This window comes from Gallus gallus, chromosome W (genome assembly GCF_016699485.2).
Source record: "Gallus gallus isolate bGalGal1 chromosome W, bGalGal1.mat.broiler.GRCg7b, whole genome shotgun sequence".
NCBI classification, from domain to species: Eukaryota; Metazoa; Chordata; class Aves; order Galliformes; family Phasianidae; genus Gallus; species Gallus gallus.
The window spans coordinates 2218312-2243339 of record NC_052571.1 but is presented as its reverse complement, the minus strand read 5'-3'; the positions used below and the strand labels follow the sequence as shown (position 1 = coordinate 2243339).

Sequence of the window (25028 nt, the reverse complement as noted above, 5' to 3'; positions counted from 1 at the left end):
ACTGAAGAACAACAAAACAACCATCAGGTAGATCGAGCTGCCAGAATTGAGGTGGCTCAAAGAGACTTGGCCTGGCAGAACAAGACTGAATTATTTCTAGCTCAGTGGGCCCATGAAACTTCGGGTCATCAAGGAAGAGATGCAACATATAAGTGGACTAGAGATAGAGGGGTGGACTTAACTATGGACACTATTGCACAAGTTATTCATGACTGTGAAACGTGCCATAATTAAACAAGCTAAGAGGATGAAACCTCTCTGGGAGGAAGGGCGATGGCAAAAGTATAAATATGGGGAGGCGTGGCAGGTTGATTATATCACCTTGCCACAATCTTGCAATGGTAAGCGTTATGTGCTCACCATGGTGGAAGCGACCACTGAGTGGCTTGAAACATATGCAGTACCCCATGCTACCGCCCGAAACACCATATTAGGCCTCGAGAAACTAGTTCTCTGGCGACATGGTACCCCAGAGAGAATCGAATCAGATAATGGGACTCATTTCAAAAATTCCCTTGTAAATACTTGGGCCAAAGATCATGGCCTTGAGTGGATTTATCATATCCCCTATCACGCACCAGCTTCTGGTAAAATTGAATGATACAATGGGTTGTTAAAAACTATGCTGAAAGCAATGGGTGGTGGAACATTTAAGCACTGGGAGAAGCATTTGGCCAAAGCCACCTGGTTGGTGAATACTCGAGGATCTATCAATCGTGATGGTCCTGCCAGCTCCCTACATACTGTAAAGGGAGATAAGGTCACAGTAATACATGTAAAGAACGTGTTGGGAAAAGCAGTTTGGGTCCTTCCAGCTTCTGGGAAGGGCAAACCTCTCCGTGGAACTGTTTTCGCCCAGGGACCTGGGTGCACTTGGTGGGTGATGCAGAAAAATGGGGATGTTCATTGTGTACCACAAGGGAATTTGATGATGGGAGAGCGGAATCAGTAATTCCAAGCATATGTACATGTGTTCAGTGTTTGATAATTGATTATAATTATGTTTGTTTGTATATATATTAAGCATGCTGTAATGATGTAGAATAAGGTGTGTAATGTCATGGTTTTATGATTTTTGGTTATCAGTATTCCACATCACAACATCATGCAGTGTACTGGGAGTTAAAGAGCAAATGCTTTAGTTCCGGGTACCTGTCTGGAAGATAAGAAGAACTACGTTCCCCAAGAGCCTTTTCGAGTACTGTTTTCATTCCTGCTCAAGGGAACAGATATAAGGGCATAGGTCATCTGACTCACCCCTCTTCTTGTCTCGCCGTGTTCCCTGTCGGATCGGCTCTCTACTGCTGCGCCCGACTGCACACAAGGCTTCAGTATTAGCGTAAGGCCTTTGGCTCTCGGACAATCTTTCTCTCAATTATTGTTGATTTATATTGTATTATAGTGTGTTATCTTACATTCTGATACTGTATTTAGTAAATTAGTTTGTTTCTCCTCAGATCGTTGTCGCTGTTTTTAATTATTTTGGGGTCCCCTGTTTCCCTTCCTGGAGGCGCGGATTTTGTGAAATCCCTCAGCCCCACTAGTCGCGGAACCGGGCCGGACCAGCCCTTAAACCGTTTACAGAAGTCTTTCCTCAGACCTTGAATTTCATTCATTTTCATTCATTTTCATTCATTTTCAGAGATTGATCAGTAATGGTAACGATGTCTTGCTCACCTCTTACTCTTTCAGGTCTTCTTGTTGTTCTCCTGGGTGTTGGTGACCTCGATCTTATTAGGGGTCTCATCTCTCCCTCTGGATGCCCTGGATCTTGGAGCCACTTCTCTGGACCTCTTTCCTCCTCTTCTTTTGCAGTGTCTGCTTCCCCTACTTTCTCGTCCTCCTCTTTCTTCTGTTCTAAGTGAGTTGAGATTCGTTTCATTTTCCGTCTTTTTACAGGGGCAACTGATATCAATTGTGGTGCCTCCTGTGGTTGATGAGGAATACCAATAACCAAAAATCATAAAACCATGACAATGGCATATCTATGGAAGCAGGTATCGTATACTGTGTGCACAAATATGCACATGTATACATATATACACATGCTGAGTTTGAGTGGAAATCAATTCCTCTAATTTTAGACATCTAGTTTGTTGTTCTGCAGATCTCTGGAAAGAGAGAAGCAACTACAGAGGATACCTCCTGACGGTGTCTTTCTCTTCCATCAGTTATCTAAACTCCTCTTTGAAACAGCTTAAATAACTTTGGGCTAAAGTTAGGTGAGATGAATTACATCCAAAGTACATGTGTGTGCATACATGTCTTCTGCACAAAAAGCACTGCTGCTTCCTTGTGTATATATGATCAGTCTGTATCCTTCATGCTGGAGTAAAAATAGTGGTGTCAGTCCTAAGATAAGCAGCTGTTGGTGGATGGATTGATTCTTGGCACCGGAATTTAAGCAAAGATGTGACAGACATTAATAAACACTTTGATGGCCTGAAAGCATGGTTTGATGCTCCGGGTCAGACAGCAAGAGCTTATTCTGAACCACATTGGAATGCCACTGAAATCAATATTTGCTCATGACTGGGAATGCCAGAATGGTAGTTTCATTGAAATAATACAGTAACTTGCTATTCTGTGGATTTTTTTTAATCCTGATATTTATCCTGAATAGGCAGGCTTGAAACTGATGTGCGGAAATCAGACCCTATAGCCAGTAATGGTATAGAGCAGGCATGTGTTTATTTGTGACGCGTGTACACCCTGGTGCAAGGGGGATCGTTCCACCTAACTTGCACACTGTCAGGAGAAATCGTGCTATAGATATAGGTCAAACATAATCAGTAGTTGACAGGAATTTGGATACATATTTATTACATTCCCGAGAGCCCATTAGCATGCAGTCCCTCCCCCCCTTGCGCGTGCGTAGTAGGTCGTGATGATGAAGGCTTGTAGTCTTCCTCGTGAAGGCTCATAGTCTTCCTCACTGCAAACTTCTGACCCTGAAGGGGGGGGCATCCCCTGAACTGGTTTCAACCTTCCCATCCTGTCTCTAAGCCTCTCCAAAAATTCACTTGAGGTTTCATCTTTGCTGAACCTCAAAGGCTTTACTGAAGTTCTGAGATTTGGGTATTGTTTCCTTAATTCCCACAATTACATCTCACAAATCCCTGTAAATCCTTTATTCTCCGATCACCTGGATGTACAGTATATAAATTCACCAAGCCACCAATTTACTACTGGAGTTTTAACCCCTTGCCCACTTTGGAAGAAAAGCCCTCTGTACATATAATCAAGCTTTCTACAACTACAACCAGCATCCATTGCCTGCCATATATCAGTCAGGTTTTTAACCCATTTGTGCCCAAAACAGGTACCATTATATTTCACTTCACAAATTTATCTGTCAGCTACTGCCCCTTTCTTTGTACAAGCAAAAGTCTCATTCTAATGAGGATCAATACTATTTAGGTCTTGAGGCTCTTCTCTCCATTCAAAACACCATGGGATTTCCCCTATACGATCCCCTAGATATCTTAATAATCCAATCCACAACATACACGATGGATTCTGTCCAGCCTCTATACTAAAATGTATTAAAACACTAAATCTTTTTGGAGTTAAAGTTCCCCCTCAGATGGGATCATCACTTGACTTGGTTATCAGTAAGCAGATAGTATGGCTAATAACATTATGTAATTTTTCAAATCAATGCATTAATTTAAGAACCAAATTACTTTCTAACCCCATTTGTATAGAAAAATAGTACCAGATCTAAAATACCACAGAACAAGAAAGGTCACAGACAAACAAAAAAAAAGCGCTTATCCATCCAAAAAACCAGGACAAAAAAAAAAACCTACAGACAAACACACAGCCTCTGCTGCAGCCAGCCCTTAAATGAGGCTTAGGGAGGGGTGGAACCTCCACCCCTTCTGGTACCACAGGTGAATTGCTTTCACCGGTGCTCCCCGGGCTGGCTGTGTCCCTTCACCAGGTGCTGAATCATTGGTTCAGGCCGTGACTTAGCAATTCCCATACATCCACGACTCTTGAAATGCAAAGTAATTCTACATAGAATTTTGGCCCTCATATTACTACCACAAAAAAAAAAAAAAAAAAAAAAAAGACTAAGTTATACTTAACAGACAAACTGCTAGCAGTCCTTGTGGAAACAAATTCCTGTTGTCAATGGTTGATGGGTTGGTTTGGCTCGGTTCTGTGATTAACAGTGTGGGGAACCAAGGACCCATGCCCCAGGAAAAGGAAAAAGGGGAAAGGGTAGGGAGATGGGCCTAAAAAAAAACCAGCGGCAACGATCTCAGGATGAAAACTAATTTACTAAAGAAGATACCAGAATGCAAGATAGCTCACTATAATACAATATAATTAGAATTGAAACTAATAAATCAAATTAAATGAGAAAGAGAGAGTGTCCAAAAACTCTAATGCTGAAGGCGAGACGAGCACACGCACTGCTGGGATGAGCAGAAAGGGAAAAAGAGAACATCTCATGATCTGTGAACAGTTTTATCTTGCCCTCTGAACAGAAAATGGAAATGCAAAGTCCCCTATGACATTCCATGCATTCCAAACACGTGTACATCATAACATTTCACCCTTTATTCCACATCACTACATCATGCTTAATATATATATTCATACAAACAATAATTAACATGCATTAAACATACACGCACACACATATATATACATGAAATTACTGATTGCACTCCCCAACATCAAATTACACAATAGTACACAATGAACATCCCCATTTTTCTGCATCACCCACCAAGTGCACCCAGGTCCCTGGGCAAAAACAGTTCCATGGAGAGGTTTGCCATTTCCAGAAGCTGGAAAGACCCAAACTGCTTTTCCCAACATTCTCTTTATATGTACAACAGGGACCTTATCTCCCTTGACAGTATGTAGGAAGCTGGATTGGGCAGAACCATCGCGATCGATACGTTCTTGAATGTTGACCAACCAGGTGGCTTCTGCCAAATGCTACTCCCAGTGATTAAATGTTCCACCACCCATTGCTTTCAACATAGTTTTTAACAACCCATTGTATTGTTTGATTTTATTAGAAGCTGGTGCATGATAGGGGTGCCTACAAGCACAGGTGAGAGAATTATAAAACCATGACAAGGGGATATGATAAATCCACTCAGTGCCATAATCTTTGGCCCAAGTATTTATAAGAGAATTTTTGAAATGAGTCCCATTATCTAACTCAATCCTTTCTAGAGTGCAATGTCACCACAGGACGTTTTTCTCAAGGCCAAATATGGTGTTTCGGGTGGTAGCAAGGGGTACTGCATATATTTCAAGCCACCCAGTGGTTGCTTCCACCATGGTAAGCACATAACGCTTACCATAGCAAGACCGTGGCAAGGTGATATAATCAACCTGTCACCCCTCCCATATTTATACTTTTGCCATCGCCCTTCCCCCCAGAGAGGTTTCATCCTCTTGGCTTGTATAATTGTGGTGCATGTGTCACAGTCATGAATAACTTGTGCAATAGCATCCATAGTTAAGTCCACCCCTCTATCTCTAGCCCACTTATATGTTGCATCTCTACCTTGATGGCCCGAGGTCTCATGGGCCCACCGAGCTAGAAATAATTCGCCCTTGTTCTGCCAGTCCAAGACTATTTGAGCCACCTCAATTCTGGAAGCTTGATCTACCTGATGGTTATTTTTCTGTTCTTCAGTAGCCTGACTCTTGGGCACATGAGCATCTACATGGCACACCTTTACAACCATATTCTTTATTTGGGCAGCAATGTCTTTCCACAGTACAGCAGCCCAAATAGGTTTACCCCTCCTTTGCCAGTTATTTTGCTCCCACTGCTGTAACCACCCCCATAAGGCATTTGCCACCATCCATGAGTCAGTAAAAAGATAAATCACTGGCCACCTCTCCCATTCAGCAACATCTAAGGCTAGTTGGACAGCCTTTACCTCTGCATATTGGCTTGATTGTCCTTTACGTTTGGTGGCCTTTGCAACTTGTCATGTGGGGCTCCACACAGCAGCTTTCCATCTGCTATGCTTCCCCACAGTACGACACGATCCATCTGTGAACAGGGCATATTTCTTTTCATTTTCTGGTAGTTCATATTCTCCTGGTGATGTTCCAAAGTTTTTGCCTTCAGGCCAGTCCATGATCACCTCTAAGATTCCTGGACTGCTGAGGTTCCCCATCGGGGCTCGTTGTGAAATCAGCGCAGTCCACTTGCTCCATGTGGCATCAGTAGCATGATGGGTGGAGGGAACCTTCCCTCTGAACATCCAGTTCAACACTGGCAATCGAGGTGCCAGAAGGAGCTGCGTTTCAGTACCGATTACTACTGAAGCAGCCCTAACCCCCTCATACGCGGCTAAGATTTCCTTCTCATTTGGAGTGTAGCACTCTTCAGACCCCCTGTATGCTCGACTCCATAATCCAAGGGGTCAGCCTCAGGTTCTCCAGAGGTTCTTTGCCACAAACTCCAGGTGGGACCTTTCTCTCCAGCAGCAGTATAGAGGATGTTCTTTACATCCTGTCCCTTCCGTACTGGCTCCAGGGACATGGCAATGGGCTTTCTCCTTTTTAATCTGCTCAAAAGCCTGCTGCTGTTCAGGACCCCACACAAAATTATACTTATTCCACGTCACCTGATAAAGGGGGGTAACTGACGTGTTGAAATCGGACCCTATAGTCAGTAAGGATATAGAGCAGGCATGTGTTTATTGGTGATGCGCGTACACCCTGGTGCAAGGGGGATCGTTCCACCTAACTTGCACACTGTCAGGAGAAATCGGGCTATAGATATAGGTCAAACTAATATACACTCCATAGTTGACAGGAATTTGGATACATATTCATTACATTCCTGAGAGCCCATTAGCATGCAGTCCCTCCCCCCCTTGCGCGTGCGTAGTAGGTTGTGATGATGAAGGCTCGTAGTCTTCCTCGCTGCAAACTTCTGACGCCGAAGGGGGGGCATCCCCCGAACCAGTTTCAGCTTGCCCTGTAGACATCTAATCACCTCCCTGCCAAATGTTTTCGAGCTGCTCTCCAGTCCTTATCTTTATGGCCTTCATCCTCCTTGTTATTCCGGACCTAGTGCCTGTGAAAGTGCTTGGAATCCCTTGTTTTTTAACACTCTCTACATAAACTATCTCTATTTGCCCCTTATTTCTACTTTGTGAAGCTACTTTCCCTTTTCTTGCTGTGAGGCCCTTCTCTCTATAACTGCAGGGTCCTGTTCTCACTCTTCAAAACTATGATATTTAAAGTAAAATTCATTTAATATATATATTAGAAACCTCAATTTAATTCTTACTATTGTCACTGCACACAGGGTTTTTTGTTCACCTTTCCAGTAAGGCCTTTCTTCATGTGAAGCAACTTCTCCATAGCTACCAAAAATGTATGTTTCTCATCGGTTAGAACTTGTTAAAAGTTTCTAATGCAAATAAAATCAACATTATAATAATGGAAACTGAAAGTCTTTGCATAGACATAGTTTAAGTAGAGAACACTATAGGCCTCTCTGTTACTTTGTTTTTTAAACAACAGTAACTTTTGATTTTTTTTTCTAATTATTTCAGTGTAATTCCTTTTCTTCGTATTGGAAGTAATCATTGTATCTTCTGTAGGTCTAATTTTTTCCTCCCTTAAGTCAATGGATGTTTTCCCATCGATTTGTAGGTTTTGAATCAAAACTGTAAAAGAAACTCAAGAAATGCTATTTATTCTCAGTATAATACCACCCTTGGTATTTTAACATTATTCTTGTCCCAAACTTTATTTATTTATTGATTTTTAGATATGTGATGCCTTTATGAAAAAGAGCTTAGAGAGCTGTGTTATTTTCAGAGTAACTATTTGAAAAACTATGTAGGAGATAATTTTTAGGGACTGGAATAAATTCTTTACAGATCATCTTCATGCATAATTTTGATACAAAGATTTTGACAGAAGCTTACAAGAAAGATCCCTCATCTGAAATTGTATGCATTTTTAACTGAACTGTATGTCAATTTTAAATGAGTTATGTTTAAATGTAATTTAATAAACCTGCCCTTTCCTATTTAAAATTAAGATCCTTCAGGGAAGATAATTTGCTGCTATGAAAAAAAATCCTTCTGGTGATCATAGATTTGATATATATACCTTTATGATGATAAAAGCAGCATATTTTAAAGCATGACAACTTTACAACTTCCAATGCATGCAGAAGCAGCTTTTTGCAATGACCGGTTTATTTTAATGTGTAGGCATCACTTAACTCAGTGTGACTGTAAGCATGCCCTTAACTTTTTTTAAAAAATAAATAATATGTATGGAACAATTAGGTGTTTCAAAACTAATTATGCAAGGGGATCAGTTGAACTTGTTTTTCTCTCAGACTTGACTTTTATGTACTGATCTCATAAATGAAGAATAACTTTGGGGATGTAGGCAGTGAAATTTCTGTCAACTTTCAGTATCTTGTTTAGGTATTTTTTTTTCTTTAAAAACAAAAACCACATGACCAGAGTTGAAATAACTCACTGTATTAATAGATAAAAAAATTTGATTTGGTTAATGCAGGTAAAAATTAAAAGTTCTCAATTTTTTTTTTTTATCCATTACCATCTTTTTTTCAGTGCAAACAATTATGAATGTGAAAGAACAAGCAGTGAATTACAGCAGCTGAACATATAGAGTTTAAAGTTGTAATGTTTCTGGGATTAATTTATTCAAGGGCATCCAGAAGGCTGAGGGGATAGTCAATCTGAGATGTAATTTTAACTAAACACTAGGTAGTATTTGTGGGAAAATTAAGAATATATGTGCAAGAGCACTGGCTGTAAATGATTTTGTAAATACTCGATAGTGTTTTGTTTGGTCATTCCTCTCACATACCTCAAAGCCAGAGCTCCAGCTGTCATAACTCCCTTGAATGTACATGTTGGGGTGTACAGGAGAATACCTGTACCATTAGTCTGTATTCTGTGGGCAGAAGCATGTTTCTTTTTCTAGGAGATGAGAAGAGATCCCACTTTTTCTGTTCAGGTGCATTGTGACACTGATGACAGTGGCTGCAGATCTGTCAGGCTGCGCAATTCAGCAGGAGCATCTGAGCACCCTGTAGTGCAAAAGATGCAGTGCACTGCCGGCAGCATCCTACAGATACCAGCACTGTGATGAGTCTGTATTTCAGATTTGGCATCTCTGAGAAAACGGACTTCAGGATTCCTGATAGGTAACTTCAGATTTGTTATGGTTTTATGATTTTTGGTTATTGTTATTCCACATCATAACATCATGTAGTGCACTGAGAGTTAAAGAGTTAAAGCTCCAGTTCCGGGTACCTGTCCCAGAAGAGAACTACATACCCCAGAGCACTTTGCGTTCAGAGAGGAGATATAACACCTAGCAAGTTCATGAGACCTTCCCTTTTTCCTTTTTGATCCTCAGGCTCTCCTCCCTGCTGCTCGACCCAACCGCATGTCTCACCTCAGCATTATAGTAAGGCCTTCAGTTTTTGGACACTTTCTCTCGTTATATTTGATTTATTAGCTCCAATTCTAATTATATTGTAGTATATTGTATTATAGTGTGTTATCTTGCATTCCATTATCTTATGTAGTAAATCAGTTTGTTTCTCCTCAGATTGTTGCCTCTGTTATTTCTGGGGTCCATCTCTCTACCCTTTTTCTCTAATCCACTTTTTTGGAGGTGCGGATCTGTGGGTCCCTCCGCCCCGCTAGTCATGGAACGGGGCCAAACCAGCCCATAAACTCTTGACATTCTTGGTGGAGAATGCGGGCAAAGGCCACTTCTTAGCTTTTAGAACAAATCTCTCTCTGCTCTCGGAGAACTTCGTTCAGAAACTTTATCAGGTTTCTGTGCTGAAAAATTTGACCTTGAAAGTCCAGGCAGACTGTCAGTAATCTGGGATATTTGTAAACTTTGAGCACTGCTATCTTGTTTCTGTAAAGAGGAAAAAAAATGATTCTGCTTTCTCTTTTAAACCTGTTTGCAGAGGGAGCTGCTAATTTTACAGAACTTGTGGTTTTTAAGCAGGCTCCCAGTCTCTCCTTTGAATCCTTTATGCAGTTTTTGATTACATTGTTAATTTCCCTGAATGTACTGTTCATTATTTTAATTTTTTCACTCAGTATCTGTGTTTATAATATTCTGAGGAAGCCTTCCCCAGAACCAGAGAATACTGAGTGGCAGGGAGAAGCTTGGGAGAGACTTTAGAGAGATGGACATCCTTGGTGTCATGGAACTTTACTCCTGAACACCTGAAAGACCCTGAGAGCTTAAACAGATATTTGAGACAGGGATGTTGCGGCTCAGGCAGGTCTGAGGAGGCACAAATGATTTGGGGCCTGGCTAATGCTTATCGAGCCTTATTTAATACTATCCCAGAGAGGGAGAGGATTTCTGAAACGGAGAGAGCCTCCATGCTGAAAGAGAGTGTCTCAAGGCTGATAGGGAGAATCTCCAGGTCCAGAAACAGTCTCGTGGTTGAGAGAAAAGACCTCCAATCCAAGTGAGACACCCTCCGGTCTGAGAGAGACACCCTCCAATCCGAGTGGGACTCCCTCTGATCTGAGAGAGACATCCTCCGAACCGAGAGACACTCCCTTCAATCCAAATTCAACAATCTTCAATTTCAACAAGACACCCTCCAGTCTGAGTGAGACGCTCTCCAGTCCGAGTGAGACACCCTTTGGTCCAAGAGGGACATCCTCAAGTCTGAACGGGACGTACTCTAAACTGAGTGAGACGCCTTCCAGTTCGCAAAATTCAGTCTCCAAATTGAACTAAAAAGCATTCAGGCTCATCCAGTCATGCTCGAATCTGAACTAAATACCCTCATAATCAAACAAGACAGACTCCAAGCCGAGCTGGAGAGTGAGAATATAGGAACTGACCAACCTGATCAACCACAGGAGGCACCACAATTGATGTCAGTTGCCCCTGTAAGAGGGTGGAAAATGAAACAAATCTCGACTCACTTAGAACAGAAGAAAGAGGAGAAGGAGAAAGTAGAGGAAGCAGGCACTGCAAGAGAAGAGGAGGAAAGAGGTCCAGAGGAGCAGCTCCAAGATCCATGGGAAGGGCCCTCAAGAACACTGCGATCACCAATGCCCAGGAGGGTAGCAAGAAGTTCTGAAAGAGTAGGAGGTGAGCAAGACATCGTCACCATTACTGATCAATCTCTGAAAATGAATGAAATTCGAGGTCTGAGAAAAGACTTTTCACACCACCCAAATGAGCCTATTGTCAACTGGTTACTTCGAAGTAGGGACAATGGGGCCAACAGTGTGTGGCTAGATAGTAGAGAAGCTTGCCAACTGGGTAGCATTGCCAGGGACTCTGCCACTGACAAGACTTTATTTTTTTTTCCTGAAAAACCGTAAGTATTTTTACTATAGTATATGACTACAGTTCAGTTTGTCACAAATTCCATTCTAAGCTTGTTTTCAAAGGGCTTTGACTAGAAACTTTCAGGGAGTTAGAATTTCTTCAGCTGAAATTTTAACATTAACTTTAATCTCATCCATTCAGTATTTCATTAAAGTAGTCCAGCTTTAAGGGTACCAGGAGGAAATTTTCACTTTCCAACCTGGAGATGGATTTTGAATGCATGTTTATGCTCGCATCTCAACAAATTACTACAAATCCTCTGAGTTTAGCAAGTATAAGAGAAATCAGTAGGAGTTTTGCACAAATGTGGATAATCAGATTTGGAGTTTGTATAATTTTCCTGTGTCTTATACTTTAGAATGGAGTAAAGAAACATTTTAGTTTCTTAAATAATTATTTATGATCTTACAGTTTTGAAAGAGTAAATGCATCAGGTTTGATCAGCTGGTGTACACTAGTAAAACTCCACTGGTCTGTTCAAGTTTCTATATTGCTGTTTTTAATATTGAATTATGTTTTCAATGTGGCAAACATTTCTGCATGGGAGTACTTGAAGACCTGTGTGAGTGCAGCATCAGGTTTTAGTAGCAGGTGAAACACCACTACTTCATTAATTCTTTTTTATACAAGTGCATAGGAAAAAAACCTTTATAGAAAGGCTTAATTTAAATGTTGCTAAATGTCGCGGAACCCGTAATCCCACTAGTCGCGGAACCGGGCTGGACCAGCCCTTAAACCGTTGACACAAGCTGTCAGTTTAGTAAATAAAATTGAAAGGATCTGCTTGTAGGGCAGAAATCCCTGGAGGTCCAGGGGGCCAAGCAGCCTGGTTGCAGGCTGGTCTTAGCCATTTGTTCATCCTCAACATTTATGCCACTTCTCTCCCTTGAGAGCTATAGGAAATCCCTAAGTTTGTCACATGCTGTTTTAATGAGAGTTTGGGGTTTTACTTTACATGCTTCTAACTAAACAACTGAATTTGCATAGCTTACTTGGATTTTTTTTTAAAGCACACAGCATAAACACACAGCATAAAGCAAATTCAAATCAAGGCAGTAAAACTTGATTCAGTGTTTCTGTTGCAAAAAAGTAATAGCAGGGTGTCACAGTTTCAAGTGCAACAGTGGAAGGGGAGCCCCTTTCACACTCCGTCCTCCTTTTGGGAGAGAAGGAAAGAAAAATGACCCAATTAAGATAAGGAGAAATAACAAATTTACCAGAAATGGTAAAAGAATGTAAGATAATAATAAGAAAGAGAGTTACAATTAATAAATCAAACAAAATGGGATAGAGAAAGGCTCTAACCATGCTGCTCACTGCGCTGCTGCAACCTGGAAGGGCTGTTCACCCCTGTCACCTGGAATCAGAGACCATGTAGGGAACAGAGGAGGCTCTTGGGAATAGTAGTTGTCATGGTTTTGTAACTTTGCTATTGGTATTCCACATCATAACAACATGGACAAAAGAGAAGAACTACGTATCCCAGAGGACCTCACGGTCAGAGAAGGAAGATACATCACGGAAGATACGTCATCTGGTTGCGCACGGTCTTTTTTGTTTCACTTTCGCTTGCTGCCAGGGAGAGGAGTGGGTGTGCTTTCCAAGCCGTGCGCCTTCATGAAGGAGGGCTTTTGGTTTCGGAAACTCTCTCTCTCACTCTCTCTCTCTCTCTCTCTCTCTCACTCTTTTCGCTCTCTCTCATTTCATTTGATTTATTATCCTTACTCCCAATTAGATTGTATTATATCGTGTCATCTTGCATTCCAACATCGTAGTTAGTAAAATAAGTTCTCCTTCTTAGATCGTTGCCGCTGCTCCATTTTTTTCTCGGGAATCCGGGGGGGGGAGGGGGCCCGCGGTGCCTACTGCCCCCCTGTCACAGACACAGATCTATCTAGGTAACTCCGTGACATATTTTTGGTGGAGAATGCGGTTAGACGTCCGAAGCTTATAATGTTAGTAAGAAAAAAAGGATTTCATTAAGCCAGACTGTGAGACTACAAGGCATTGCTGGTGTTGGTGTGACCTTCATAGATTAGATTATAGCCTGGGCAATCCGCCAAAGTCCAGACACTGTACCGAGTGGTTTCCATTTGTTTCCTATTTTTTTTCTTTTTCCTTCCCTTCACCCCCCCCCCTCCCTTTAGCAGTTACCAGCTATGAGGTTGCTCTTTATTGTCAGAGCACTGTATAAGGGATTAAAAGCTATCATGTTCCTTGCCAGTTACCGGTCTATAATTAACATCTTGATGTCCTGCTGTGGAATTGTGTTCATATACAACCAAATAAGGGCACTGATAGAGGCACCTGCCTGGTGGCTTTATGCAATGTTGTATAATTTGAATTTTGACACTTTCGAACCGGTTTCCAGGCTTCCCTCTCAGTTTGTCGCACGTTTTTCAAATACCGAGTCAGTGCTCATACTTGTGTGCATGTTATCAGTATCTTTGAATGTATTTCTCTCCATTCGTGCTAAGTGGAAGAAGCCTCCTCCAAGACCAGAGAATGATGACTGGCAAGGAATATGGAAAGGTTTAGGAAGAATCTTAGAAGCGTGGGGACCCACCATGCCATGGGATTTCACTCTTGAACATCTGTGGGATCCCGAGAAACTGAGCCAGCATTTGAATCAGGGACGGTGTGGCTTAGATAGATCAAAGGAGGTACGGCTTATTTGGGGCTTGGCTTGTGCCTACCGCGCTCTGTATAGTACTGTTCTGGAGAGAGAGAGGTTCCGAGCAGAGGTGCTTGCCAAAGGGGGAAATCTTCAAGTCAGATCTGATCAGTCACAGCAGACACTAATAACAGTGTCAGTAGCTCCTGTAGAAGGCAAGAAATGGAAGCGGGTGTCCTCGCGTCGAGAGCAAAAAAAAGAAGAAGAAGAAGAAGAAGTGGAGGAGGAGGTAGAGGAAGATCCAGGCGAGGGGACTTCCTCAGAACCAAGAAAGGCAAAGGCAAAAACTAAGAGGCATGAAAAGGACAGCGATGAAGAGCAGATCTCTGTTTCTGTTTGTCGACCTCTCAAGATGACTGAAATCCAAAGCTCAAGAAAGGAATTTGAACGACGCCCGAATGAAACTGTTGTCACCTGGTTGCTTCGCTGTTGGGATAGTGGGGCCAGTAGCTTGTCTCTAGATGGTAACGAAGCCCACCAATTAGGAGACATTGCCAGAGACAAATCCATTGACAGAGGAATTAGTAGATGTTTGGATGGAGCTGCAACCCTCTGGGACTGAATATTAATAGCTGTGAGGGAAAGGTATCCCTACAAAGAACTTCTGCAGCCTGCAATGAAAACGTGGGATACAATTGAGAAAGGTATTCAGTATTTGAGGGAAATAGCCCTGGTGGAAACGTTATATGACTCTAATTTTGCTCCTAATGATCCACGCCAAAACCATGATCCGAAGAGAGTGAGGACAACACCTGACATACGGCAAAAGCTTACAAGAGCAGCACCAGACAGATACGCCCTCACACTAGTAGCAACATTCCACAGATACGAGGACCAACAGAGAAGACCCCCAGTTTTCGAATTGATTCTTACACTCCAAAACTATGAGCAACATCTACCCCCAACCCACGTTTCCATTTCAGCCATCTCAGAATTCGCAAACAGACTGGATGAAGTGCAAGAGCAAGTGACTCGATTGATTAATCGTAATGAACCTGTAATAGTATCAGAAACATTTGACGAAGATCAGGATAAGCAAAGGGGCCTAATGAAAGAACTGATCAAACTAATGAAAATCCAATTAATTAAAGAAGATGGATCCCCCTCCCCACCTGTATCATTAAAAATTTCAGCTATTGAAGGCAAACGCTTTCCTGCACGAGTGAGAAACAACAACAGGACTGCTTCGCGTGTTGCCTTGTGGCGTTACCTCCGCGACCATGGAGAAGACATGAGGAAGTGGCACGATCAAGATACTCCCATACTGCGAGCACGGGTGAGAGAATTACAGAACAGACCAACCACCAGTGTAGTTGCTCCAGTTACCACAGGTAATGAATAGAGGGGCCCTGCCCTCAATCGGGGGGGGAGAGGGATAACAGAGTTTATTGGACTGTGTGGATCCGACGGCCTGGCACATCAGAACCACAGAAATATAAGGCATTGGTGGATACCGGTGCACAGTGCACTCTAATGCCCTCGAATCATGAAGGGACAGAATCAGTCCATATTTCTGGAGTGACTGGGGGTTCTCAAGAACTGACTGTGTTGGAGGCCGAAATAAGCCTCACTGGTAAAGACTGGCAAAAGCACCCTATTGTGACTGGCCCAGGGGCTCCATGCATACTGGGTATTGATTACCTCAGAAGGGGGCATTTCAAGGATCCTAAGGGGTATCGATGGGCATTTGGAATAGCTGCTGTAGATACAGACAACATTAAGCAGCTATCTGTTTTGCCTGGCCTGTCAGAAGATCCGTCTGCTGTGGGGTTGCTGCAAGTAAAAGAGCAGCAGGTACCAATAGCCACAAAAGCAGTGCATAGACAGCAGTACCGAACCAACAGGGATTCCTTGCTCCCCGTTCTGAAGTTGATGCGTCAACTAGAGAGTCAGGGAGTGATCAGCAAAACTCACTCACCTTTTAACAGCCCCATATGGCCAGTGCGTAAAGCCAGTGGAGAATGGAGGCTGACGGTAGACTACCGCGGCCTGAATGAAGTCACACCCCCGCTGAGTGCTGCTGTGCCAGACATGCTAGAACTCCAATATGAACTGGAGTCAAAAGCAGCCAAGTGGTATGCCACCACTGACATTGCTAAAGCCTTCTTTTCCATTCCTCTGGCCACAGAGTGCAGGCCGCAATTTGCCTTCACCTGGAGGGGCTTTCAGTATACTTGGAAACGTTTGCCCTAGGCGTGGAAACACAGCCCAGCCATTTGCCATGGGTTAATCCAAACTGTATTGGAACAGGGCAGTGCTCCTGAGCATCTGCAATACAGTGATGATCTTGTTGTGTGGGGCGATACAGCAGAGGATGTTTTTGAGAAAGGAGAGCAAATAATCCAAATTCTTCTGAAAGCTGGTTTTGCTATTAAGCGAAGCAAAGTGAAAGGACCTGCCCAGGAGATTCAGTTCCTAGGTATAAAGTGGCAAGATGGGCGCCATCACATCCCAGCAGATGTGATTGACAAAATCACTGCCATGTCTCCGCCCATTAATAAGAAAGAGACACAATCTTTTCTGGGCGTAGTGGGCTTTTGGAGAATGCATGTTCCAAACTATAGCCTTATTGTAAGCCCCCTGTATCAGGTAACGCAGAAGAAGAATGATTTCATCAAGTAGGGCTTTCGGTTTCGGAAACTCTCTCACTCTCTCTCTCTCTCTCTCTCTCTATCGCTCTTTCGCCCTCTCTCATTTCATTTTATTTATTATCCTTACTCCCAATTAGATTGTATTATATCGTGACATCTTGCATTCCAACATCGTAGTTAGTAAAATAAGTTCTCCTTCTTAGATCGTTGCCGCTGCTCTGTTTTTTTCTCGAGAAGCCGGGGGGGGGGGGCGGAGGGGGCCCGCGAGCCTACTGCCCCCCTGTCATGGGCACAGATCTATCTAGGTAACTCCGTGACAGTAGTTTATCTCAGTTTATCTCAGTCTATCTTCCTCTTGGAGAATCAGAACTCACATGCGACTGCTAGAGAACACAGGACCAGGAAGTACAGCTCTGCAGTACATTGTGCCTCTGCACCCAACAGCCTGCTACACGATGTCATGATATGGAATACTAATAAAACCAGGACATAGGGGAAAAAAAAGTCATCGTAGATCTTTCAGAAAGACTATTCTTCAGTGTTATTTTTAACAGTATCAGGATAAAATAATCCATGCAGAAGTACACATATATTTTTAAGTCATAGTGTCTTTTAGTGTTTTTTGCAGTATTATTGTGGTTATTTAATCAGCGCTTTAAGTATCAAGGGCATTACAAATTAAATCCTAGCCCTATTAAAACCAGTAGAAAGCTTCTACTAATTTCATTGGGACTAGCATTTCACCTCATTAAAAACTGAACTTGCTCTGCGGTTTTTGGGCAGAGACTACTTTAAGGGAACCCTTTGTCTGATGTAACTGGGGCTCCCTGAGCGGATGTTCTTTAAATGCTCAAGGTCTGCACTGCATTGTGCACAGTTGCGTTTGGAAGCATTTGAACAAATGCACTATGTAATTTGTACTGTTCGAACTAGACATTCAAGTTGGTTGATTGAAGATGGAGAGTACTTTGCAAAAACATGAAGCTAGAAACCAGTCTTTCTCACAAATTTTATGATTCTCATGGTATTGGATCAGCAAAACGAAGGCACATGGAAAATTAGCTTATTAAATTAAAAACGATTTTGACCACTCCGTTAAATCTCAGACTGATCAGGCAGGAGTGAGCCTGGACCATCATCAGTCTTGCATCAAGCACATCCCAGCCTTTCCATGGGAGGATGCCATTCATGCTTCTAAAGTTGTGATGTTTTCTGGAGGGGATGTTCACCTGCCTTTTGCTAATGTAAGTTATATTTACATAGGGGATTTTCTATTGTCATAGCTATGTAAGAATAGGGCGTGATGGTTTTCAAAACCCTCCTGATATACTTTTGCAAGTAAAACTGAGGAAGAGATCCAGCTAATACATCTAATTCCACAAATAAGGAATCATTAAGCATCAGCAGTGAAAAAGAACACTGTTGTGCAATATAAAATTCACATAATTTCCTAATATTTTCAGTAGACAACCATCTTCATGTGCCTTTGCTTAATGCACAATGAAAATAACCTTATTGTGTCTCACTATATAATTTGATAAAACAAATCCAAGCTATTTTTCATCTGGTCATTAAAAAGCCTGAAAGAACGAATGTTGATCAGCTAGACTTGAATTTTTGAGATCTCTTCTGGCTTATTATAAATGATCCAGTCTGAGAACAGATACTCATTTGATCATGTCATTTTAATTTTATTACTTTAATATTATAGTTTTTTTTTTTTTTTAATAAAAGCTTTACTGTGTGAAATGAAGGAAACTGTGAGGAAAAATGATAATTATTTTTGTTCACTTTATGATTTTAAGGAGAACGTTGTTATACTACTATTGTTTTTCTTTAATTGTATTGTCAGTGTATTCTTTGCCTAACCCTGTAAATTTTGAAATGTAGCTACTGTAAGCTGGAATAAATAAATAATCCTAAATAGTAATGAAGTGTTTCATGTTGTTAAACAACATTAAAAAAAAGAAAAAAACCGCAAGTTTCCTGTCCCTCATCCTCCTTGGAAATTGTTTTATAGTTCAGCTGGGTTATGCCATTGAACTGCACATGCTTTAGTTGTAGCTCTGAATCATGTCTTAACACCAAGTTTTTTATATTTATCTGAAACAAAAGCAGCTGCTCCTTCAGCCTGTAGTCTTAAATAGGAAGTCATTCTGTTCAGGTGAAAGTTATGGATTTATCTACTGTAAAGCTATTTCAGCAAGTCACTTAGAATGAAATCCTCTAGATCTTAGTTATTGGCACACAAAATCTCATTGCCTCGATTACTGTAGTGATAATCTGAGTTTTCAGTTTATATGGTTATTAAGGTCCATTCTTTGTTTTGTATAAACTTGAAGTAAATATAATCTTCTTAAATCTATGTGAGGTATAAGTGAGAGTGGTCTTGGTTCTTTTATTCTTATGAAATTCCTCAGTATTCTGTTTAATATATAAAAATCAGCACAGCTAAATTCAGAGCGCTTAGATGGGCGTGAAACAGAGCAGTACCTTTACTCATAGAGAAGACCCAGAAGCAGCCTTTGCTCTTTGGATTTGCATACTGGGGTGCTTCTTTGTTGCCTTTTTAGCTTTTTCACGTTGCAAGAAAACATTCCCAAACACTATTTTCAAACTCATTAATTTTCCAGTTAAAAATAGCTCAGTAATTTGAAGGGAGTGTTGTTTTCAGCAAAGCTGAGCTCCCCTCCTTGTTAGCCTTGAGTAAGCTGAAAATGTTCGCTTGCCTCAGTTTCCCCCACAAGCTAAACAAGGTTAATGACCATCTCAGAGCTCTCTGGGCTCACTAATCAAAAGCTTTGTTAGCAGTAATAAAAGCCTTTTATTATTATTATACCTGTTCTGTATGTTGGAAAGCTTGTGGTGTTCACACCTAAACAAGGCTCCACTTCTCCTCTCAGTGACTCCAGAGGGCAATTCTAACCACCAAACTTAGTCTTTTAATCTTGGAGTGATTTCAGTCAGGGTAGTCGTCTGGAGACTTCAGTCTTTTTCCTCTACTTGTATAGAAGATGTAGGGAACTGAAGCACATAAAACTGTAAATCCCATCTCAAGAGCTGGCATTCATCTTGCTGAACTTCAGTGGTGTAGAAGTTGGGTGTCCTGCTGAAGCTGAAGCTGAAGCTTCGTTTCTGGGAAGGCAAGCAAATGATGCTGCAATTTAAACCACCAGCCTTCATCATCCATTCCAGTACGAGGTTACTTGTCTCCCAAAGTTCCTCTGTCTGGTGGTAAGCTGGGGTTCCATGCCTAAATTTAAGAAAGCTGAAGAGTCAGAATGACTTCAAGGACTTAATTTCCCATTAAGGTTCTGCTAGTTGATACCCTGTTTCTTATGATGAACTGACCTGGTATTGCTGTACATCGATAAACATTTCAGCACAAAGGTAACAGTGCTTCTTACGGTAGTGCTGCTTTTAACCCACACTGAAATTTTATGGTCAATTCCCCCTTTTTGCTTGTGCTGCCATTATAATGTCAAGGAATAAAAGGAGATGTGGCTCTGTAAAAAGTATTGAAGCAGCTAGCAAATAGGAAATTACTGAATTTGTTATATTGCAAGCTTAAAATAAAACTTAGTATATGTAGACCTGGATTTTTGTGCATGTGGCTTTTAATTCAGTTGTCCTGATTGGATTTAGCTTTGATGATCTCTGTAAATTAAGTGAGAATTGGACACTTGGAAGCATTTTCCCCATGATGACCTCTAAAAAAATAATAAAAAAAATTCCTTGCAGTTTTTTCCTCCCCCTGCTCACAGTAAATGTCAACAGCTGTATTTTGCTGCTGGTACTTATTAACTTTCAGCCTTGTCTTTTTCAAGCATTTAGTGCTTTAGTAATGAATTAAAGCTTATCACCAGTGAAATAAAAGTTTTCCATTTAACTTGGGTTCTCAGAAGATGCAATTTTCCTAAAGATTTCATTTAAATTATTGAGGAGCAAATCTCCTAATTGTGCTACATTAAGTTGTGGTTGTCATGGTTTTTTTTTCCCCCATCTTTCGAAATCCTTTAACAATCAGTTACTATAAAGAGCAATTCTGTTGTAAAGACAAACCATTAAAAACGTTGACTTGTGCTTTTAGTTGATCCTTTTATCTTTTCAACCTGAAAGCATTTTTTTTTTTCAGTTATTTCCTAGTTGAAGCCAGTTGTCCTTATTCTTTGGTACCACACATTCACTTTGCATCACATCATTACACGATCACATAGTTGACTGGGAAAGTATTTCCAGATTTAACCCCCCCCCTTCCCATCCCTGTGACACTCAAAAGGAAACAGGCTTTTGGGATTTGAGGTATTTTAGAGGATTTTCTGATATGCCTTCACTGCAACTTTAATCTAATTGTCTATGGTTTTGTGATTTTTTTAAAAACACATAAATGCATCAATTGCTTTTTTTTTTTTTTTTTCTTTTTTTTTTTTTTAATACATGCTAAGATTCCTAGGGTTGGTTGCAGTGCTGTGGCTGTTACCTTGATCAATCACTGGTGATAGGTAAGGGTAACCATAGCACCAGATTCCTTTCCTGTCCAAATCTGCTTATGAAAGGCAAGGCTGAGAAAAGCAAAAATAGTCCTCTGCTGTGATTGCTTTGTAAAGCAGATCACAGCTTGTTTGTTTCCAGATCTTAAAATTGGTGGCTATTACAATGACAAATATAACTACAGCATATAAATTTCTTTGAAAATACTTTTGTCTGTTTAATGTATACTAAATTTAAGCCAAGTTATAAGGTGTGCTGTTTGGAAGTGTGAAGGATACAAGAGTGGAGCTACAGATAACAAGTTTATGCTTGTATTTCCTACTGATGAAGACTTTCACACAAGTTATTTCTATGGGTAGGTGATGAGAATATCACTCTGCATGTATATATATTTATTATACATTTTTGCATGATTATACATGTAGGAGTGGTACAATTTTGACTTGAGACTATTGATGCCTTTTATCCAAAAAAAATGTTACTTGTGTAGACATGTCTATCTAAATAAAATTTCACTTCTTCTATTGGATATCTTAGTAAGAAGCAAGAAAAAAAGACAAAAGAACAGTACACAGCTGAAATTTTAGATAATCTGCTGTAAAACTGATCAAATAGTCAATATTGTACTTTACCCTCGTATCTTCTGCACTTGACTGTTTATTTTTATAGATCACACAGTATATGTTTATGCTGAAGTCTTGATATAAGACTAAAAGAAAACATTCCGCTCATGATTTGATCCAGTTGTAACTTCTGCATGTAATTTAACTATCAGCTTGCACAAGTCATTTGCTGAACATCAGCCAGCTTAATTTTGAACTTGGGATACCATTATTTTTGTAACTGTCTTTTCAAAAGGAAAATATTGCCTTTCAGTTAATTATCAGGGGTTCTTTTCCAGTCATAATCAATATTTCATGTAATGAACAGATTGGTATTTAATACAGTGACATTTAACTACTCATTTATTTTTTTGTGAGGTCTGTTTTAAGTCTGTAATATAACATTGTTTATGAAGTTGTTTTGAAGGCAGGTCTGGTTTGATATTTTTTTGTGAATTTCTTCACACTTCATTGTAAAATCGATCTTAAGTACAACTTAAGCAATATGGTCACTCTAATAACTGTTGCTAATCACAAAACAGGCTTTTCTTAGAATACTGTGTTGAATTAAATTTCAGGGACCAAGTTATGAGGAAAATCTTACTAGAAACAGCTCTTCAAAGACCTAGGTTTGAAACTTTTAGTTTGTCATATTTTTTCTGTCTTCAACATTAGACATTTACTACTTCTAAACAAGAAGAATATTTCCTGATTTTTTCTTTTTATTCTTTGTGTTTTTTAAGAAATTCGATCATAATTTTAGAACTTTGAAGGACTTGTCTTCTTAAACACATTATTAATATCCCATTGGACTGATACCCTGTACGTACCACATAATGAAGGAATCCCCCAGGCATTAAGCTGTCAGCACTCCATTGGAGCTGTGCAGCGTGCAATGCAGCTGAGCTTTGACACAGACTATTTTTCTACTTCATGCCCATTTCTATGGCTGAATGAGAACTCCAACCGCTTATACCCACTCTGAATTGATAAACTCTGCTAAGTGTTTGAATTAAAATGCACATCCTTTTAGCATTATGATATTCACCCATTTTCTCTTCGCTTCCATAATAATCTTTTCTTCAATTTGATTTCTTTTTCTCAGCCACTTCTATTACTAGCGTGCTTTCCAATTATCAGGGATTTTCATTCATCAAGAAGAAAATATTCTATCCTAGTAAAATAGACCAAAAATACCTTTTTATTATTCCTCAGTAATAGATTTCAGAATCACATAAGCAATTCTTCCTCACTTCTTTCTCCCTTCACTTTGGTGGACAAAAGTGCATATGGTAATTATAGAAAAGCATATTTATCACCACACACTTTAGTTTAGCTTCTAGTTATCCTCAATTTAAAATAAATTAAGCCATAAAACATTACAGATTTGAAAAAAATTTCTGGCCCTGACAGATAAATATTCTGTAAGGAAGCTTGCCTAATGTTAAATTAATGAAATTGGATCACTTATATCAGAAGGTTAGTTTTATTCAATCAGCCCTAAAGTAACATAAGCCATTGCTTGAGTCGCGTAAAATTCTTTAATTAAATGGTTTGGCAAATTTAACATCATGTAATACATTATTTCTTATTTTAAACTGAAGGTTCTATCCTTTTAGCATTGTAAATGTAACACTGCCAGATACAGAAATGTTTATGTGCTAATATAAAAGATAATACACAACTGATAAATTCATAATTGTCTTTTTCTCACGTTTGTGTTTTCTGTGTATGCACAGGTTAAAATGTCTCTAATTTCAGACTGCTCATTAGCTAAGCTCAATAATCAATATAATTTCAATCCTTTAAGAGCTTCATTAGAAGATTGGTATAATCATTAAACAACTTATTTGTATTTTTAAAGGCATCTTTTACAGCATACTGATTTCCAGTAACTGCTGTTTCTCTCTCCTTTTGCAGATGGAGCTCAAGTTGCAGCTCATGATATACCAGACACAAACTCAGACCCAGAAGTAGTAAGTGTGGACAATCTGTTGGCAACTGCAGTACCTCAGGAGCACAATAATTCCTTGGGAAAGCAAGACCTGGGATCTACACAGAGAACCAGAGAACTCATAAATGAGCAGAGCGCTGACACAGGTTGGTTTGAGTTCCTCTTCTCTGATGTTCGTTCTCATTCCTGCTTCTCAGGAAGTGTCTCCACTTCCTAATCTTTTGATATTTTTGTGATTTATACAGTTTTAAAAACAGCTTATATAAATGATGCAATAGAACAATATAGGTGCTTCTTAAAAACATCTAACATTTACTCCAACATACAACAGATAAAAATTGATGAGGGTCCTTAAAAACAGTAAAATCACTTTGATAAATTCTTTGCAATACCAGGCAAAGTGCCATTATGAACATCAACAATCATAGAATCATAGAATCATAGAATCGCTAAGGTTGGAAAAGACCCACAGGATCATCCAGTCCAACCATTCGCCCTTCACCAATGGTTCCCGCTAAACCATGTCCCTTATCACAACATCCAAACCCTCTTTAAACACCACCAGGGTCGGTGACTCCACCACCTCTCTGGGCAGCCCATTCCAGTGCCTGACCACCCTTTCAGAGAAGTAGTATTTCCTAACGTCCAGCCTGAATCTTCCCTGACGCAGCTTGAAGCCATTCCCTCTCGTCCTATCACTAGTCACCCGAGAGAAGAGGCTGACCCCCAGCTCACTACAACCTCCCTTCAGGTAGTTATAGAGAGCAATAAGGTCTCCCCTGAGCCTCCTCTTCTCTAGACTGAACAACCCCAGCTCCTTCAGCCGCTCTTCATAAGGTCTGTGCTCCAGACCCCACACCAGCTTTGTTGCCCTCCTCTGGACATGCTCCAGGGCCTCGATGTCTTTCTTACAGTGAGGGGCCCAAAACTGGACACAGTACTCAAGGTGCGGCCTCACCAGAGCTGAGTACAGGGGAATAATTACTTCCCTGTTCCTGCTGACCACACTATTTCTGATACAAGCCAGGATGCCATTGGCCGCCTTGGCCACCTGGGCACACTGCTGGCTCATGTTCAGTCTAGCGTCAATCAACACCCCCAGGTCCATTTCCTCTACACAGTCTTCCAGCCACTCTGCCCCAAGCCTATAGCGTTGCCTCGGGTTATTGTGGCCAAAGTGCAGGACCCGGCATTTGGTCTTGTTGAATCCCATCCCATTGGCTTCAGCCCAGCTATCCAACCTATCCAGATCCCTCTGTAGGGCCTTGCTACCCTCAGGCAGATCAACACTTCCAGCCAGCTTGGTGTCGTCTGCAAACTTACTGAGGGTGCACTCAATA

The 25028-nt window shown here is 40.7% G+C and overlaps 1 protein-coding gene and 1 long non-coding RNA gene across 3 annotated transcripts in view; both read left to right on the top strand.

Annotated features, from left to right (window-relative positions):
* Nucleotides 1–25028, top strand: part of LOC100858742 — a 215506-nt gene that overhangs the window by 101334 nt on the left and 89144 nt on the right. For both annotated transcript variants that reach the window (XM_040655209.2, XM_040655207.1), the window contains exon 3: nucleotides 23655–23834. In XM_040655209.2, the coding sequence (XP_040511143.1) occupies nucleotides 23655–23834 (180 nt within the window). The remainder of the gene's footprint in view (nucleotides 1–23654; nucleotides 23835–25028) is intronic.
* Nucleotides 1114–4094, top strand: LOC121108187. Its single transcript, XR_005842488.2, has 3 exons — nucleotides 1114–1339; nucleotides 1900–1997; nucleotides 2108–4094. It is a non-coding gene; the product is annotated as an uncharacterized LOC121108187 (long non-coding RNA).